This window comes from Dreissena polymorpha, chromosome 4 (genome assembly GCF_020536995.1).
Source record: "Dreissena polymorpha isolate Duluth1 chromosome 4, UMN_Dpol_1.0, whole genome shotgun sequence".
Taxonomy (NCBI): Eukaryota; Metazoa; Mollusca; class Bivalvia; order Myida; family Dreissenidae; genus Dreissena; species Dreissena polymorpha.
The window spans coordinates 48248228-48270285 of NC_068358.1; the positions used below are offsets into that span (position 1 = coordinate 48248228).

General features: G+C 33.1%; 2 protein-coding genes across 2 annotated transcripts in view; one reads left to right on the plus strand and one right to left on the minus strand.

Moving 5' to 3' along the window:
- Positions 1-22058, plus strand: part of LOC127880130 (pyroglutamyl-peptidase 1-like) — a 483820-nt gene that overhangs the window by 407906 nt on the left and 53856 nt on the right. The window lies entirely within an intron of this gene.
- Positions 4816-13432, minus strand: LOC127880110 (uncharacterized). Its single transcript, XM_052427335.1, has 8 exons — positions 13334-13432; positions 10580-11601; positions 9634-9804; positions 9257-9429; positions 8272-8407; positions 7591-7687; positions 6215-6387; positions 4816-5294 (listed from the first exon to the last, which is right to left on the minus strand). The coding sequence occupies exons 2-8, from the start codon at positions 11597-11599 to the stop codon at positions 5109-5111; spliced, it is 1956 nt and encodes a 651-aa protein (XP_052283295.1). The 5' UTR covers positions 11600-11601; positions 13334-13432; the 3' UTR covers positions 4816-5108.

Below are 22058 nucleotides of genomic sequence, written 5' to 3' on the forward strand. Positions count from 1 at the left end.
GGTCACACCCATTGTGTACACACCGTTCATACATAGATGTTGACGTCACTACGTTAGTGTCACCTCTATGCTAGGGACGCATCACATTCCCCTGGTTTAGGGTTTGTGATTCCGCCAAATAGTTCCGCGTAGGATGATTTTTTTTTTTTTAATGAGAAACGGTGTTGAATATGTGTTTAAAAACTGGAATGTTATTTAAAGAAATTTTATTAAATTAGGTTTAAGGGTGATTTCAAATGTCTATAAAGAAAATTGCAATTATTAGAAACATGTTTATCGTCTTACTTTCGCTTCACAATTCAATCGTAAACATGGCAAGTCCAAGGATATCATACTTGAGGTTGCTAAAAAGGGAGGATTTTCCCATTCCACTCAAGGACTGCAATCGAAGCGTTACTTTGTGTCATTGAAAAACGTGACATTATGGCTATACTCCCAACAGGTTATGGTAAAAGCCTGATTTTACCGCTGGCACCACTTATCCTTAAAGATTATTATAATCTACAGAAGTTGTTTGCATCGTGTTGACACCTTTGAACAGTATTATGCAAGATCAGATCATTGCACTGCAAAAGATTGGAGTACAAGCCGTTGTGTGGACTATAACTGTCAGGTGGTCAAGCATTGTTTGATGATGATGGTGATGAAGGGGGGTGCTAAATCAGATGGAGATGTAATATTAACGGTCCCTATGTCCGATATTGCTGATGGAAAGTTCACATTGGTGTATTCTCACCCTGAGGCGCTTTTTAAGCACTGATACGGGAAATCCTTGATACAAAATTGGAGAGAATAAAAAATAATTTCGTGCATAGCTGTAGACGAGGCACACATGATTCTGGAATGGTAATTGTTTCTATTATTTATACTGATGTTTAATACATATACACATGGCTGGTAGATTTAACACTTGAAAAATGGTGATTAAACAGTTACCTAATCCACCCTGATCCAGGTCCCAAGTCACCTCACCAACAAAATTTCACCTACATGATTATAGCCATTCACTAAGCAAATATGAAGATATTCAATGAGTAAGATATGTGAAATACTCCAGAGTTGGCAGTTATATCACCTATCTGATTTTAAATTTGATCCTCAAACTGATCCTGGATCACATACTAATTCCAATTTCAATTTCAACTACTGAAATGCTTGGAAATTTCATGTGTATTCCGTTTGATATTCTGAACAATTAACCCTTTGCATGCTGGGAAATTTGTCGTCTGCTAAAATGTTGTCTGCTAAATTTTTAAAATTAGCATTTTCTTCGATTTTTTTTTTCAAAGAATACTATCAGAATAGCAAACAGTTTGGATCCTGATGAGACGCCACGTTTTGTGCGTCTCATCTGGATCCAAACTGTTTGCAAAGGCCTTCAAATTCCGGTTCCAGCGCTCAAAGGGTTATGAAGAACAATCTTTAATGAAGTATACTGAGTTACGATAGTACTTGATCCCGATATAACTTTTGGCACTTGATCCTTTGTGAACATGGGGCCAGGTGATCACTTCAGGATGCATTTTTTTTTAACAACACACACACTGAATATATGTGTTTATTAATACATAAAATACATATATAAGTCCAAAAGAGGTATAATGATAAACACAATAATGACATCAATAATGCTGTACTTTTTTATAATGGTTTATGATTATGACAATGATGGTCAGCTGACAATCATTTGAGACACTGCATACAGTTTTCTGCTCAACAACTCTGAATTGACACTTGTAAGAACTACACAGTTTTAAAATAAGTTAAAACAGGGTCATTATCCATATTTTTTCACTGAAAATCTTTCATACTCAAAAGAGCAAAACCATGGGATAGTATTATGGACCTATGTCTCTGGCTCATTTAACCTGACAGATAATTGATTTCCAATCCTGTGCATTTATGTCATGTTTTTCTTTCACAAATAAAAAACATTCAATAATACAAGTTGACATGAGGTGAGGGTAGCAACAATTGTAAGATTGAATGACAAAAGTCTAAGTAGTACACATATTGAATTTCACTAAATTAATTCAAATAGACAGGAAATTTTACTAATAACCCACTCTTTGTACCTCACTTTCCTCAATATCAAAACAGTTTTATCATATACATGTACTTATATTTATATACACGGAAAAGGTAACAACACAAATTTCTTTATAATATTACGTTTAAATATTATTCACCGTTAGGCTAAGAAAAATAAACGTGTCACTCATGACCAGAACAACCAAGACTCACACAACTTTTGTCACTAGTGGTATTTAAAAACATTATAATGAATAAATCAATGCAAAACAAGTTTAAAAGCTACACAATTGTTAATAGTTAACACAAATTGAAATAAAATAAGGAAGTGTTTGCATATTTCTCATATCTAAACAAGAGATGTGTTTGTCAGAAAACACAATCCCCCTATTGCGCCGCTTTGAATCATATCTTTGACCTTGAAGGATGACCTTGACCTTTCACCACTCAAAATGTGCAGCTCCATGAGATACAAAATGTACACATGCATGCCAATATCAAGTTGCTACATGTATCTTCAATATTGCAAAAGTTATTGCAAAACTTTAACCTACGTTAAAGTTTTAGGTTAAAGTTTTGGGACAGAATGACAGACAGACAGACAGTGTTAAAAACATATACCCCCGATCATTCGATCCGGGGACATAAAAATGATTGCATGAACAAGACTGACATATGCTTCATCAATCACAAATTACTATGAGTGAAGTAGACCACTCTCCATTGCACATATGTGCCCTCACAAAAGATTTCTCCTTTTAAAATACTTAACCTGATAATACAAATGCCATACTAGTAACTAATGTTTTTCCAACAATTTTGGGTAAAAATATCCAGTGGAGTAAGTTCATATGGTGACAACTATTCATAGAAAGTTCTCACTGTTTTTGCTTCTGATATTGGGGTAGAGAAAAAATGGATGTTATATAGTTAGATGAAAAGTAGAATTCTTGTCTTTTTACATAAATGTAATAACATGCATTCTTATGTGATGCCATGGTTATAGGTCCAGTAAATTGCAATAAAACTTTTTTTCTGACATATTTTAGCAATCAGACTGTAAAAATTGTAAATGGTATGACAATTGATACATATTTCTTCAACAATTAATATCAAAATATTGTGCATCTGGTAGAAGGAATTGCTGGTTGCTAAAATCCAAACTTTTGATGGTCTGTGCTCAATATTTACACATGATTTATTTTACAGGTTACAAAACAATATTAATGTTCCATTAATATTAAGCGCCATAAAACCATTTCTCAGACTTCAGGTGTGTTTTTTTATGTTGTTTTTTACACAATTTAATTTTCATGTGCACTTAAGTTAAAGAAGGATACAAAACTTTAGTGCAAATAGCAAAAAGCAAAAAAACCCACATTTTTTTCAATTTTGCAAAAATAAGTGTTGAAGATCTGACTACAAAAATCAATTTAACGAGTCCTATTGGCATTAACAGCATCCCTTATTAGTCTTCATTGTCATCAAAAGCAAGCTTATTAACTGCTCTGGAGCTGTGCCTGATTATAAAGTCCTTTAATTTGTCTTTGTTCACAGCACCAATCACATTTGATGAAATTTTCTTGAAAGGATTCATTTGTCTACCCTTCTGATAGTTGAAAGGCCTTATTTTTCGAATTGCATCCCCTAATCTTGAAATATCTTCTGATATTGACTTTCTGGAGTGTCTATCTTTATGTGTCTGCTTCCTTCTAGTCCATTTACCATTGCACTGATTACAGGTGCTGCCTTCGATATTCTTAGCATAGCTTTATCACTTTTTTCGGCTCCAAGTCCTCTAATTACGTGTTTGACAAGACGAATATTATTCTCCTGTTCCATGTCTGCTGGTTTGTTTTTTCCTGGTCGGCCTTTTCCAACAATCCCAGTTTCACTCTAGCACTTTCAAAGTCTGACAACAGGCATTCAGTTTTAGTAAGGAAGTTGACACACTCAATAGCATACTTTGATTTGTAGGATGACAATCCTACAAACAGTGGAATGAATCGTTTCATAAGAATTGTAATCATGTCTATATCACCTGATTTTATTGCATCATTGAACATGATAAAATCCATTGCAACTCTGACAATCCCAAGGCTGTATGAAAACACACCATCTTCTGCTTCGTCAGTTTTACAATCTTCAGGCACTCTTATGCGGACAGCTTCACCTGAAAGCCAAACAAAATTATTTTTACAATAGAAAAGCTGTCATCATAAACAAATAACTTAAAGATACAATTAGTTGTAATTTACCTCTGACTGATTAGACTGATATATGTTAAAAAAGCGAGTTTCCAATTAAAGGTTACACATACCAGGAAATAATATAATATTTTTATAAAAAAACAAAGAAAAATCAAGACGAGGCATTCAGTAAATGCACATGATCTGGATTGGATGTTTATTAGTGAGTTTTGTGAAACAAAGCCCAAATAAGGTCAAGGTCAAATATGGGTTTGAATTAAGAATTTATATTTAATTACCATTTATTATAAGATCATGGTTTTCCCGACATCTTTTGAAGGCACCGTAACACAGTACAAATGGCCACTGCGCCGAAGGTATATTTTAGCATCTTTGGAGCAGAGTATGGGCAGAACAGTGTATCCACCACTTTGGTCACTTGCTCCTGTAACCACTGCTTCTTCCCTTTGGTATTAGAAGTCTTCACTTCTTCCGGAACCAGAGACCCCAAGTCTGTCTTGCAATCAGCCCCCCATCTTTCCACAAGCTACTCTATCACAAGAGCTCTGAAAAGATGTAAAATAATTAACAAACAATAAAATAAAAGCTACAATGACAGGGCCTAAGACATTACTGTTAATTGTATTACTCTGAGCCATCACCAACTCTAACAACCCTGTGTTAGCCCTTATACTAAATGATGAAACCACTGTGTCAACATTTATTATGTTGAATCGCTGGTAATAGCAAATGGCAAACAACTACAGTCATGCATAACACTGAAGTGCCAATTTTCTATGTAAATCTCTTAATAGGCATTCAAAATATATTTCTATAATTTTGCTCAAGCAAGAACCAACACAGTTAACGGATTTTATGATGATAACGTTAATTTATAATGACAGCATATAAGTGTACAAACCTAGTGACAGTAATGAGGAAGTCTTTGTGTGATTCATATCCATTAGCCTTAACTTGACCATTAACGTTTGTTCTATGAAGAATTGCTCTGTACTGGGCAAGTGATCCCTCTTCACGAGCTGTTTCTGGTATGTAGAAGGTTTTGATGATTTTCTGAAAATACATAACACACATTTTGTTTCATATCAGGGGACAGCAGTTTCGACAAGACTTCAGCAGAATAGGTTCTGATCTCTTGGCAAGGTTTACTAACATTCCTGTTCTCGTGTTCACTGCTACAGCTTCACCAGATGCTCAAAAGAAGATATGCGCAAGTCTTCAACTTAAAACTCCAAAGATAATAGCAATGAATCCTGATAGACCAAACATTAAATATATTAAAACTGAACGACCGTCTTCTTCAAACACACAAGACCATCTGGATGAGATCCTTACTCCTATGGCTGAACAGCTTATCAAAGAAAAACATCAATATCAACTTACTATCATGTACACGGACACATATGTAATAAGCTATGTCTATGCTTTCTTTGAGAAAAAAATGGGTGACCTTCAGTATGTGGGAGATGCCGTGCCGGAGAACAGACTTTTTGCTCAGTACCACCAAACATATACAGAAAAAATGAAACGACACATAGTCAAAGAGCTATGCAAAGAAAATTCGAAGATCAGACTCATATTTGCAACTGTAGCCCTTGGAATGGGACTAAATGCACCAAATATCAGAACTGTTATTCATTACAAGCCACCAACTTCCATCGAAAAGTACTTCCAGGAAACTGGCCGGGCCGGAAGGGATGGATTACCAAGTACGGCAGTTATGTATTATAACAATACTGACATACGAAGAAATCGACCAGGAATAGAGCGGCAAATGATACAATATTGCAAGAACAGTTCAAAATGCATGAGACTATTAATGCTGGAATGTTTTGGATATTCAAAAAGTGAAAATATTGATAACAACTTGTGTTGTAGCATTTGTGATAAGAATCTTCAAACAACAGTTGACTAATACAAAACAAGAATTAGCCTATATGAAAACTGTCACTATAGAGATACCATTCACATACCTCTAACAAGTCTTGCTGAACATGAAATAGTTCTTCGATGACTGGAGACAACTGGTCAAACCTCTCTGTTCGACTGTGAGTACCAGATCTCAGAACGCGTGCCGAATCAAATGTTACCCGTGTCAGCTGATCACCACCCAGGGGAATACTGGCCATGTTGTTAAACTCATCACCTGAAAATAACCAAAACAAATAATTAATTGTTGCATTTTATTTGTTTCATAAAAATACTAATTTGTTTCAATGCACATTCTTGTAGTATTTTTAGTTGTTTATGTTTTCTTTACCGATATACAATATATTTGGTATGCCTGATGTTTAGGACACTGTGATTAAAGAATTTAAGTGTTATGTGCGTATTTTTCCGAATAATAGAGACACTTATAAATGGAGAAGACAATTAACTTTTTTCCTTGTTTTCGCTCTGTTATTGTATTCATAAATGAAAACTTTGAGCTTTATGTATATAAAACAAAAATGCTTAATATGGTGTTTGTGAAACAGAAAGCCAGTAAAACATTTTCATTAGTATTAGCAATAATAAATACCATTTCTGACACCAATATTTTTGTAGAATGGGAATAGTGTATAACATAATGATGTATATTGTAACTGAAAAGAGTTTCAAAACAGTTTATCAAGCAACTAAACTGTAATATGTTGCAACATATTAGGGAAAGATCTAGGATCCGATATGGTACAGGGTGCTGCATAAAAGAAGCAGGGTGGAAATTTGGACCAAAAATTTTCTTTTAGTTTGCTATATCCAGGGTACTCATTAGTCAAATGCATGTGATCAAGGGTTTAAAGCACATCTGCTGCATTTTTCATTAAATATTTGGGAAAATTAAATATTTTCATAATTTTTTGTTGGCCAGAACAGAGGGGCAGGAGGGAAGAACAAAAAAGGAGCAGGTTGCAGCACCCTCCTGTTTTACTTTAGATCTTTCCCTAGACATACATTGTATATAACTAAAGCAAAGCAAAAGTGTGGCCGTAACACATGCTTATTACGTCATATTTTACTAGTACGCGAAGCAGGAAAGTGTAAACATCGTTGAAAATTTTAAAAATCCATGTAAAGTATCTTATTTTTCAATTGACTTTAATGAAATAAAGACGAGACTTTTGAGCCGACACAAAAACCCCATAAAAACACAAACTGAAATTGATAAAAACGGACTATGTAAATATTTCAACAAAAGCATGACACGTTGTGCACATTTTCCTTCTTTCTGGGGGAATTTGTTTTCAAATTAGGGAAAAAATAAACCTTTGGGGTCAAATTTTCGGCCTCAAAAATATGCCCTGTAAAGAATATGGAAAAACAACAATAACATGAACTTGGAAACTGTGGTCTAACTCAAACTAAATACCTCTCCCAGCAGATGTATATAATGACTCTATGGTTCCTAATATAGTGTCCATTATCTGAACACAATTAGGTAATGACTTTGGGTCTTTCATGATCACCTAATTAAAAAAAATCCATGTAGCTTAGTTCTTAACTATTTACTAGTATATATATATATATATATATATATATATATTCTTTAGGAAAATATCTAGGACCACTTAAGTTATACAGGGTGCTGCTTAAGTGTTAACCTTTTAGTAAACACTTATTATTAGTAAATTCATTTGCATAAGAAGACAAGACTGTGTATTTTGGTGATTAGTTAACATGGCAACATAATTGGTGTATTTTTAACATGTCCATTATTCTGTTGCTACTTGATTATATTGTTAACAGGTATTTGATAAAAAGAATATTCCTATTTTAAAACAATTTTGCTTGTTGTTTGAATAATGTTTTAAGTGTGTTTTATTCTAGAAAGTGACCATTTTTCCTACCAAAAAGCTGTAGGGTTGGTCATTTTTGCAAACTACAATGTTTACAGAATCTCAATAAACCAAAAAGTCAAATGTGATTTTTGACCACAAGACTGATTTTCCCAGCTGCGGTCACATATAATGAAGTTAATTGTCAAAATGTACAAAATTTTCATTTAGCCAATTCCATTATTCATTAAATCATATTTATTTGTCCTACTTACAAACATTGGATGAACTTGTGATGGTCTATCAACCACTTGTCTGTATTTATGGTCCACAAGACGAGGTGTTGCCGTAGAAAACATGGACAATGGCTGTATTTCTTCTACCAGTATCCGCATGACAAGCTGAGTACATCTTTTCCAACAAATAAAGAAAATCAAAGCGCTGAAGGCACTGAATTTGTTCGGCATTGCTGTTGTATAATCTTAGACGCAACTCAGTTTTCAAAATTATGTTATAGCTTTTTATATCGCAAGTTTGAAATGACCACAACCCATTCAAATTTATAAAGAGCTTGTCTTAAAGCACTGGTCAAGATGTGGGTTTTTTTTCAAATCATTAATAAAAAGCTTTAAGCTTCATTTTAGGAAAACAGGGCTTAATGCATATGCATTAATTGTCATCCCAGTACCAGAAACTCTCTTTAAACAAAAAACACCACAATATCAGAAAGTGTCGTCCTCGATTAGCCTGTGCACATTGCACAGGCTAATCTGTGTGCACAGGCTAATCTTTTATGACATGCATTAAGCCCCGTTTTCCTTGAAAGCAGCCAATATGTACAGATTTCAATGACAAACACTAGACTGGCCAATGTTGTCTTACAAGCTGTTAAATACTTTTGAATACATACACACTTTGTAGTGTACCAGTGGAGACTATAAACAGGCAGATGCGGTGGATAGGCTAGGATCGTCAGCTTAATTTTACTGCAGTTATCCATACAGGTAGTGGTAACGGTTCCTAGCGTACTTAATGCAGACTGACTTGAAAAATTGTCTCTACATTATTTGTGAGCTAACACTCACATATAAAAAATGAACATTACCTTATGTAATTATCTGAATTGAAAATGTATTGCTGGATTACAAACAGAAAGGTTGCAATTCAATTAACATGGTTAACTGTTTCTTATTGTTCTTTTCTTCACTCACATGTTGTATTTGCGCTACTTTCAATCAAGTTGAGAAAATAAATGAATACCTTAATGCTTCATGTTCGTTTGAAGACAAAAAGAAGATGGTAGGGTCAGGTCCTTGGGCAGTTATCTGTTTCGGTTGTGTTCTCAGTCCTTGAAGATCTCTTGGGTCAAATCTGTCGATAAGGATCGACCAATGAGTGTAGTGAAAATCTCTGTTTCCACTACCAAGCCTGACCTGTGGAAAATAAATTCATATTGCTCCTGTTGAATGTACAGACTCTATCTGTTTTAATTGTTGTTTTCTCATTTTTTTATCAAAATTATTCTTATATATTAAATATATATTTATATATTAAATATTGTTAAAGTGCAACAAATAGTAAAACATTGATAAAATTATACAGCTTAATTAAAGTTACAAACATATTAACTTCCTAACCTGATAAGCTTTTATGTGCCCGTCAATGTTATCAACTGTGAATTTGATGGTTTTCCCAATAGCCAAAGCAGAAACTACATCCCGACCATTTATTTGTCCAAGGTCATCCAACATTGGCAGCTTGCTTTTTGTAGGTATTGACATTCCCAGGTTGTGTAAAAACTCCATGAGCTGGAAATGAAATTTGAAATCTCAAGCATTGTTTGATATTTAACAACACTTAAAGCTGCACTCCATAAACTCTAAATCAATATGTTTGACATTGGCATAGGTTGCTTTGAACATAAATGATTTTTATTCAAACTAAAACTAATTTGTATTAACCAAAAAATGTATGTTTGAAAGTTCTAGGGTACATGTATGACTAATTGTACATATATGTCCGTTTTAAATTGGTAAGAGAAGAAATAGAAACCTTATCTACAATGTAGACTAGTAGTTTAATATATATATATTTATATAAAAAAGCCATCTATGGAGCGTGACTTTAAACTACAGATACATCACAGGCATTCATGATAACCATTGATTGAATCTTCATGCACATTACAATTATGTTTTAATACCGTCATTATGTGCACATTTTTGTATGAAATTATAACAGACATTTAAAAAAAGTTCACACAATAGTGTGAGCTGTTACAGCAAAATGGAAAGAACATGACTGCACATATAATACATTGTTAAATATGATATAAATTTATAATAAAGTACACATACATAATCCAGAATGTAAATGCCAACCATTCCACAGGCTTATAAACTAACATTTTGAATCCATTAGCCCAACATTTTTCTTTTAATCTGTTTGTGTAGTGGATATAGGAGTTATCTCTGAAATTTTACTAGCCCATCACACATTTTAGGGGCCATGGCTAATTTGGGCTAAAGCTAATTTATATCCCTGTTACAGTTAATGTTTTAAGGCCAGAATAAACATACTTACTCCATTCCCTGCATTATATCTTATACATGATGCAGCAACAGCTTTTTGAAAGGCAATCATGTGGTTGTTCCGTAAGTACAATCCAAGTGCATACATAGCTGCTATACCATGTTTTTTCTCTGGAACTGCAAGATCCATTGGGCAAGACAGGGTTATCAGAAACTGCAACACCTTCGGACATTTCAAGTGCATTTCTTTTACAATGTCACTGAAAAAGGTTTCAGGTTCTAGTTCTGACACCTTTGTCCTTAAAACACTTTTGTCTTTTGTTCCACAGATCCTGTTTAGTTCTCCAGATAGTCGTTGCAATAAACATAGATATAGTCTTTCATTTACAGAAGGGAAATCAAGAAGTTTTTCCAAAACAGTATTAACACTTACAGTGTCTTTTGATGATTGTTCAAATATTGTTATGACACTTTTCTTTTCGTTAACAGTAATTTCAGGAGGCATCAGTATTTTCTTCTTATGAAAACTGTATGGATTATTAAGATCTACATTTTGATTAACGGTTGTTGAATACAAATGGTCAAGGCTTTGTGTTTTTGTTTTGCTTGGTATACCAGAGTATGAATGATCAATGCTGCCTGATTTTGGACTAATAACTGAATCAATACATCTTGATGGAGATGGAGATGGCATCTTAAAAAGTGCCCTTGAACTTTTTCTAGATTTTACTGGTACAGTTGTGTCCTTGAACTTCTTAACTACTGGAGAAACAGAATGCATAATTAATCTCTTTGTTCTATCCTCACTCTTCTTTAGTTCTTTCATGTTCATTTGTAAATTCAACTTCATTTCTGATAGTTTGTCCAATATTTTCAAACATGTGTCACAAACCAACAGATTCTCATGTCCTACTTTCACAAGGTCTTCAATATTGCAGCCCAGACATTCAAACTGTTTTTTCAGTAGTATGGATCGCATAGCTACATTTCTTAAGTTTTTTAAATGTCCTTGAGATGAACGATTACAGGTTAGACAGGCCCTCACTGACTTTACTGGAGTTGCTGTTTCCATGGCTACAAAAGACAATAACATAGTATTAACAAAATCTGAGCATGACCTTTTCACAGGCTTGTGGTCTTCAAACTGGATATTAACCACCGCATGCCAAATCAAGTTTGTTAGATAAACTATATACAAATGATGTTTAAGCATACACTTAATACAGCATAGTTAAAGCAGGGCTTTTTCATGCTGATTTTATAGCCGTTATTCAGTCATATTCCCAATGGCAAAACATACCTTTTTTCCAAAATCCACTAAAAACATTCCCAATGGTGAATGGATAGTTTCAGTTTTCAAAGTATAGAAATAAAAAGATTTTCAGTGTAGAAAAAGGACTGGTAGGTTGAAATAACCATTTTTCTGATAGGTTTTCAGTTTCTATTTTATAACAATTAACTTAGAAATTTTACTAATAATATTTACCCAATTTAGGGTGAATTGACACTTCAATTCCCAATTTCAAGGGTATGGGTCATGTTCCCAAAGTAGGGTATACCTAAGGTAAAGGAATAAATCAACAAAGTTTAAGCAAGAAAGCTTTTGTATTATGCTTACAGGGGGATAAATGCAGCAAAAAGTTAACTGGAACTGATTGAATTAGTTATGTTTTGAAATGTGAATATGGATATAGGAGGCTTTATAATTTTCAAATAAACTTTTTGCTGATTGATAACAAATGCCATGACAATGTTTTGAAATACTAATTATATTATTATTATGTAAATGATTTTTAATAATTCTCTAAAGGGTGAACTTTAATTGGCTATTTTTGACAAATAACTGCATATGCTGTCTTGCCTAATCTGTTATCATACAAATAAATTTTACCCTTTATTTTTACATCTTCTCACATTAACACTAAATCCCGAAAGAATTATCGTGGTAAAAAAATTCAAAGTTTTTTGCCGGGTTATTCTAACCTGGTGGACTGACTGTACAATATCATACCACTTTCGGAGACTTACATGTAGTACCACGTAAGAATATGTGTTCAAACCTATGAAAATGTGTAAATGCTTTAGTTTAGAATAAAGGTGTGATATACATGTTGAGCAATATAGCAACTCATTTTGCTGTAATAAATTATTTTACAATCTGAGAAAATAATTACTAGTACATGGGAAAACATCTTCAATTAGCATTAATGTGAAAATACTGAGCAAAGGCCTGGGATTGAACCCAGGACCTCCAGAGTGGTAGTCAGACACTTTAACCACGGCGCTAAAGATCTATCCCAACAACAAGGCTGTTGGAAGTGACCTTATTTCACTACACTCCTCCCCCTTTTTAATGTTTCAAGGCCCAGATTCGCCCGCTACAGCATGTCTTGCATCCGCATGGCACTCCCAGACACCATTGAACAGCTCAGACCCATTCCCGCATTCACAGTTCTTTTTTGCCTCGTCGCCATTAATGTGAAAATACTGGGCTCAGGCCGGGGATTGAACCCACGACCTCCAGAGTGGTAGTCAGACACTCAAGAGCTAGCCCAACAGCAAGGCTGTTGGAAGTGACCTTATTTCACTACAGCTTTAATGTGTGTGGTTCATTGTTGTAAAATACTATATAACATTACTATGACATTGACACCGACAGTTAATGTAATATATCAAATAGCTTTTTATTGGTGATTTATCGTATTTCATCTAATTAAACTTACAGCCAAACAATGTATGCAACAATAAATAATAACTAAAACTTACATGATTGTAACTGACAATCAGTATACTCATATATTGTTACCTTGAACGTTGACAAACTGAGATGATGTCAATCGGCAGCCATGTTGAAAAAGTAGTGCTACCCACAATTCCTTTCGCGATAGTACACAGGTCAGTAAGACCGGTGTAATATAACGTAGTGACGTCACCATCTATGTATAGAATGTATGGGAGGTATCCTGTTTAGGCTGTTATATCGCAGCCATCTGTCATCTGGTGTTATCACGCGTGACATCAGCGTGTACCCAGTCAGATTCCAATGTGCAAATTAGAAAAACACCTATAAGATTTATTAAATATGTGTCTCGACAACGAAATTATGCAACATCAAGCAATATCTAGATCTAACGCCTTGATAGTTTTTTTAAACAGCCTTTGTCTACAACTTTTTTTAAATGGATGTAATGAACAAAGTATATTTTTTAATGTGATATCATGATTTATTGTCCTTAGTAAATTAAACGATTTACACATACAAAAGATGCGGATATATTAATGAGCGAAACTCTAATTGAAAAATCAGGCCAATATTATTAGTGAATGGTACATACCGGTCTTTGTCTTTTAAGAACTGTATTATTTCTTAATTAATAGTCCTTATTTAATTACAAGTTTTAAGTTCCTATGAAAACCTATAGCTGGAAAAGAATTTGTGGTATTAAATGAAATAGATTCGGAGATATTGAAAAGGGAAATATTGTAAGATATTTCATGCATAGAAACAATTTTGTGTTTATAAGTGTATATCTGCATCTGACTAAGATTAAACTTTTTTATATTAATTATCATATTTAAGTGATCATATTAAAATGTATAGCCTGAAATAAACTAATGACTGAATCGCGCATTTGTCTCATAAGTAAAAGGTATCAAAGCTGCCATTATGACTGAATCGCTCGCTGGTATCATAACACTACGCGCATACAAAAAAGGAAATGGGTGTCATATTGCTAGAATCGTTCGCTATAGTCTCGTGCAATAACAAACATACAAAAAACCATATGGGTCATGATACATGAATTGCTCGCTGGGATCACATTATAATAGACATGTAAGCGACCAAATGTGGCATATGCTGGAATCGCTCGCAAACAAATAATATACACACATATAAACATATTACATGATGATGCCCCATATCTTGTAAGTCCTGCGGCCGATCAGTCATAATGATGTATATGATCTCTTGTATATTTGTGATTTTATGAGACCAACGAGCGAATCATTCATCATGATATTTATGGGGTCTTGTATGTACTAGTATATCATTCTATGAGACCAGCGAGCCATTCGTTGATATTGGCCCTTTTAAACATTTCTAAGCATATGATTTTATGAGACCAGCAATCATGAAATAAATAATTGATTTAAACCCAGATTGATCTACCCATGTGGTATCGATTTATTTACGGTTGATTGACATTCGATAATCGATATAGAATATATCGCAATATTGATACAGTTTTCACTAATACTTGTCAATATAGATGATGAAAATCTAATAACCCGAACACACGTATTTTTGGTAAATTGGGTTTTTCACAACGATCACATTATAATTATTAAGAGTGTACCGGTACCCGGTATATTCATCCTTATAAAACAGGATTTATTGCAGATCACTTAATGCATAATATTGTCATGTATCATTTTATAAATGTATACAACAATAACGTAAATATAATAATCAAAATCGAAGGAAATACTGCAACTATGCACCAATTTCCAAACTGTCGATTATATTTTTGTTTGCAGTTAAATTTATCTGTTCCAATTTTGGTTAATCAACATATAGGATGGGTGATAAGTTGGTTCCTTTTTCCTAGTTCCTTATTCCAATAGGGAATAAGGAACTGTTCCTTATTCACGCGTAACATATTTGTTATAGGATTTAAAAGAACAATAATGCAAACATTTTTTAAGTAAATCAAAACAAAATAACTCGAATACATTTACTTTATGTATCATGTTACATATTCATGTTTCTTCTACGCGCTTGCAAAGGATTTCTTGTTTAAACCGAACCGATATTTTTTAATTCGAATACTAACTTCACATCAACAAAACCTAAAGCATAAACTATCATTTTGCATGTATGTGATAAAAATCAATATTGTACATGTAAAACATGTTTGTTTTTATTTATAATCCAGTTCATTATTCGAGACTGAATAAGGAAAAAGGAACCAGTTCCTTTTCCCTTATTCAAGCCGAATAAGGAACTGGTATTTTGATTAATTGATCCAAAATTAACCACATATAAATGAACATATTATTTATATATTGGTTGTTTATGTACAATTCTAATTGCAATACATTTCTACTAAGTTTTAAGTGATGATTATCCATTCCTTATTCAGTTTGAATAAGGAATAAGGAATGGTTCCTTATTCCTTATTCAAATCGAATAAGGAACTGGAATTTTCTTTCTATAAATTATAAGTCAAAATGAACCAACGAGACGAATAACTCAACGAAAATTATTGCAAATGTATGTCGAGTATAACAAATATTAATTGCAGTACATTTCTACTTTGTTTTATTTAATAATAACATAGTTCCTTATTCGGTTTGAATAAGGAATAAGGAACTGATTCCTTATTCCTTATTCAAATCGAATAAGGAACTGGATTTTTCATACTAAACACAATATTAAAATGACCCAAAGGGACCAATAAATCAATGAAAATCATTGTAAATGTAGGTTGAGTATAAAAAAAAAAACAGTTTTTTTAATTGCAGAACATCTCTATTAAGTTTCATTTAATGATAACATAGTTCCTTATTTGGATTGAAAATGGAATAAGGAACTGGTGTTATATGGACGTATTATGTCACATTTCTTTTCATATTCTATGTAACTATACGCGCTGAAAACAAGTATTATGAATAGGATCATTAGGAAATGGTAGTGCCTTTCTCACACATAAATTAAAATTAACCAAATAATATAAAATGTCGATGGAAATCATAGTTTATGTAGGTTCGAAGTTAAAAATATTTATTGCAATATATTTCTACCTAGTATTATTAGCTCGGCTGTTTTCGGAGAAAACCCGAGGTATTAGCATAGCCAGCTCGTCTTGTCGTGTCCGTCGTCGTGTCCGTCGTCGTGTCGTCCGCCGTCCGCGTCGTACTAAAACCTTAACATTTTGTCAAGGTTTTGAACATTGTCTCTAAAATCAAATTGCTTCAACCTACAACTTGGAAACTTCATATGCTTCAACCTACAACTTGGAAACTTCATATGTAGCTGCACCTTGATGAGTTCTACATGCCACACCCATTTTTGGGTCACTAGGTCAAAGGTCAAGGTCATTGTGACCTCTAAAAAATAAAAAATATTCTGACAAGCTTTTATTTATTCAAAACTGCACCTGCAGCCGAGCGTGGACCCGTTATGCGGTGCTCTTGTTTAATAATAACACAGTTCCTTATTCAGTGCGAATAAAGAATAAGGAACTGGTTCCTTATTCCTCATTCAAATCGAATAAGGAACTGGCTTTTTCATACTTAACAAACTATTAAAATTAACGAAAGAGACCAATAAATGAATGAAAATCATTGTAAATTTAGGTTGGGTATCAAAAACATTAATTGCAGTACATCACTACTATGTTTCATTTAATGATAACCTTGTTCCTTATTCGGATTGAAAAAGGAATAAGGAACTGGTTCCTTATTCCTTATTCAAATCGAATAAGGAACTGGTATTTTCTTACTTAACAAATAAAATAATATGAATTAAGAGACGCATAAATTAAGGAAAATCACTGTATATGTAGGTTGGAAATAAAAAATATGTATTTATTACAGTTCATTTCTTTTTAGTATTCTTGTGTAATGATAACCTAGTGCGGTTTTCGCGGCTGAATAAGGAAAGCGTAACCAGTTGCAATATCTAAAGATATCATTTATAATCACCGAGAACAGTGCCATTGTGTCGGTTCTCACGACTTTTAATCGTGCGCCAATGTTGAGGGTGGCCAAATGTAACGTAGGCATCATAGAGCGAGGAAACGCGCTTTCCGAGATAGAAAACCTATTAAAATAAAACCTCCCAATTACAGCTATGTAAGTTTTGGTTTTGAATTGAAAAAACAACAACAACAGCAACAACAAAATACAGAGGAATTTTGATGAAACTTTCCAGTATATAGAGGCGCCGTGGTCGCTGCTTCCGGTTCAGTCTCGCTTTATTGTGACATCAGTGACGTCGCACTGATGACAACTCTGTCCGGAACATTGGCATTCGTCTTGTGCCGAGGTTGAAAGTCGCCGAATGTACCGTCGGTCTGCATTAGCGAGAAAACGCGCATTCGCACTAAAAATATATCAGATGAAAACACACTTTTACAGCTAGGATGCGCACTTTTTCGTTTCAATTATAAAATAAAATTAAATATTGAGGCATTTCGATTAAACTTTTCAGGCTTATAGAGGCACTTGGACCGCTGCTTTCGGTGCAGTCTTTCTTTTATGGAGACGTGTTGAAATCATTTTGCATTCTTAATCATATCCCTTCGTAACAGTTTTCGTATGAAAACGGAACAAGATATCTAAAACATGTTTAGTTTTCAGCTATTATATAGTCTTGACCTAAGTTCAGGGTCAGATAAGATTTCAAGAACTGTACCAGAGATATAAGTAACACATCTTACACAAAAAATCGTCAATAATAACGAATATAAAGCTGTGCTTTTCTAAAATGATCCGAATTAAAGTATCCGAAATTATGGCCTCTGAATAAGGAATTGGGCGTAAAGTTAGTTCCTTATTCAGAAGCCTGTATTCCGGACGATAACTTTCGAATATGTTATATTTTAGATGATGTGTGTGTGTTATTTAAGCTTGAATATGTTAAATGGACGTATTCTTTCAGATTTCTGTTTATATTCTATGTGACAATACACGCTGAAAACATGTATTATGAAGACGATAATAAGGAAATGGTATTGCCTTACTCAAACATAAATTGAAATTAACCATATAATATTAAATGTCGATGAAAATCATGGTTTATGTAGGTTCGAAGTTTCAAATATTTAATGCATTATTTTTCTACCTAGTATTATATACTAATAACACAGTTCCTTCTTCAGTGCGAAAACGTTCAAATCGAATAAGGAACTGGCTTTTCATACAAAACAAACTATTAAAATGAACCAAAGAGACCAAAAAATCAATGAAAATCATTGTAAATTTAGGTTGGGTATCAAAAACATTCATTGCAGTACATCTCTACTATGTTTCATTTAATCATAACCTAGTTCCTATTCGGATCGAAAAAGGAATAAGGAACTGGTTCCTTATTCCTTATTCAAATCGAATAAGGAACTGGCATTTTCATACTAAACAAACTATTAAAATGAACCAAAGAGACCAATTAATCAATGACAATCGTTGTTAATTTAGGTTGGGTATCAAAAACATTAATTGCAGTACATCTTTACTATGTTTCATTTAATGATAACATAGTTCCTTATTCGATTTGAATACGGAATAAGGAACCAGTTCCTTATTCCTTATTCGCACTGAATAAGGAACTGTGTTATTATTAAATAATACTAGGTAGAAATATATTGCAATAAATATTTTTAACTTCAAACCTACGTAAACCATGATTTTCATCGAAATTTTATATTACTTTGTTAATTTTAATTTTTGTTTGAGAAAGGCAACACCATTTCCTAATTATCCTATTCATAATACTTGTTTTCAGCGTGTATAGTGACATAGAATATAAAAAGAAATGTGACAGAATACGTCCATATAACATAATCATGCTTAAATAACCCACACTACATCTTAAATATAACATATCCGAAAGTGATTTTCCGAAATACAGGCTTCCGAATAAGGAACTAACTTTACGCCAATTCCTTATTAAGAGCCCATAATTTCGGATATTTAAATTTGGATCATTCTAGAATAGCACAGCTATATATTCGCTATTATTGAAATATTATTGAAACTGACTCTGAAACTGAACATAATTTGCTATTTTTAATGTAAGATTTTTTAAATTTATATGTCTGTTACAGTTCTTGAATTTTTTTCTGACCCTAACTTCTAGAGAAGATTTTCCGATAGCTGAATACCAGTCATTATTTAGCTAACACATTCCTTTGTTATACCTAAACAGTTACACGTGGATATGATTAAGGTTGCAAAGCGATTTCAATGTGCCAACGGGTTCCTTATTCCTTTTTCAATACGAATAAGGAACTATGTTATCATTAAATGAAACTTATTAGAGATGTACTGCAAATAATATTTGTTATACCCAACCTACATTAAAAATGATTCTCATTGATTTATTGGCCTCTTTGGTTCATTTGAATAGTTTGTTTAGTAGGAAAATGCCAGTTCCTTATTTGATTTGAAAAAAGGAATAAGGAACCAGTTCCTAATTCCTTTTTCAATCCGAATAAGGAACTATGTTATCATTTAATGAAACTTAATAGAGATGTGCAATGAATGTTTTTTGATACCCAACCTACATTTACAATGATTTTCATGTATTTATTGGTCACTTTGGGTCATTTTAATATTTTGTTTTGTATGAAAATTCCAGTTCCTTATTCGATTTGAATAAGGAATAAGGAACCAGTTCCTTATTCCTTATTCAAACCGAATCCTTATTCCTTATTCAAACCGAATAAGGAACTATGTTATTATTAAATAAAACAAAGTAGAAATGTACTGCAATTAATATTTGTTACACCCGACATACATTTACAATAATTTTTGTTGAGTTATTCGTCTCGTTGGTTCATTTTGACTTATAATTTATATACAGAAAATTCCAGTTCCTTATTCGATTTGAATAAGGAATAAGGAACCAGTTCCTTATTCCTTATTCACACTGAATAAGGAACTGGATAATCATCACTTAAAACTTAGTAGAAATGTATTGCAATTAGAATTTTACATAAACAACCAATATATAAATAAAATGTTCATGTATATGAGGTAAATTTTGGATCAATTTCATTGATGTTTACGTATGAAAATGCCATTTCCAGAAGAATGCTGCTTCTTCCTGTATGTGCGCGATGATGATCTGAAATATTAACTTCATGACGATATATTCTAAAATCTGTTTCTATAAAGAATGAATGTAGTTGATACTTCTTTGTAGTTTTATTTCATCGTTCCTCAAAAAGTTGTAACTCTGTTGCTCTGGTATCTTCCCTACTATTGAGCAATTAAATGGTAATTAAATTGAATGCGTTTTAATTCCCTTTTATTATTGTTTAATTTGAGTAACAATGCTATGAGGTTAAATTTTATTTACACGTAAATGTATCATGAATATTGCTGGGCCAAGTGTGAGGTTGAGCGCTCTATAACCGGTTTAAACCCCCAATGCTTTGCATTGACCGTTCCAAGGCGGTGACCCCAGCTTTATTCTTATATGTGTTTATGTTGTTTTGTATTGTGCTGTTTTGTGCTGTTTTGAACTGTTTGGGCAATCGGTCACTTGCCTTAAATAAAGGACCAACTAATTTTTTATAATAAGAATTCAATACTGCTCCAGCAGCTGGAGTTTTACTTCTTTATATTGAATAAGGAATAAGGAACTGGTTCCTTTTTCCTTATTCAGCCTCGAATAAGGAACTGGATTATAAATAAAAACAAAATGTTTAAATGTAAAAGATTTATTTTATCACATACATGTAAATTGATAGTATATGCTTTAAGTTTTGTTGATGTGAAGTAAGTATTCGAATTAGAAAATATCGGTTCGGTTTAAACAAGAAATCCTATACAAGCGTGTAGAAGAAACATGCATATGTAACGTAATACATAAAGTGAATGTATTCGAGTTATTTTGTTTTGATTTACTTCAAAAATGTTTGCATTATTGCTCTTTTAAACCCTATAACAAATATGTTACGCGTGAATAAGGAATAAGGAACAGTTCCTCATTCCTTATTCGAGAAAGGAATAAGGAACTAGGAAAAAGGAACCAACTTATCACCCATCATATACGAGACAAATCTTTTTAATGCAATGTTATTAATAAAGGTTATATTTAATTAATGACTACCTTCAATCAACCGGGAAAAAACGTGTTTTCGAGGTATTAAAAGCATGTCGAAAAGCATTAACAAAATAGCCTCCCTTGAAAAGGTCACGTGACCGAGATGAGACCACGGTCTCATGACATTTTTAAGTGAAAATCCTCTTACCCGTTTTGTTTTCACCGGTCATTGTGACCATCTATTTATAGCTCTAGTAAGCTCTTTGACCAACAGAGTGTGAATCCGGAAATATTGTAACGCGCGCCAATATGCGACTGAAGGCTTAATAATTTATGCTTTCATTCACTGTGTTTTTGTAAACGTCTATTTTGTATGTGCGAAATAAATGCGGATACATTGTTTAAATATGTTTTAAATGGAAATACTTTATTTTCTGGCTTTAAACTCTTTTGGAATCCAATAAAACCTTAATAGCTTAGCATTTACCTGTTCATGCTTCTTTCATATTCTCCGCTAAGCGACGTTACGTTACTATATGACGTTGACGTCACTTCCTATGTTTATGTGTATATATATAAATACTACGAATGAAGGCTATGGCCGAAACATGTTATGTTGAAAATTGAATAAAAAGAAGTGGCGTGTTTGTACCTACTTTAAACATGAGAATTACGATTATGTACGTATATCTTATGACATATACATTTATACATTTGTAAAAAAATGTTAATAATTCATACAGAGATCAGCAGACAT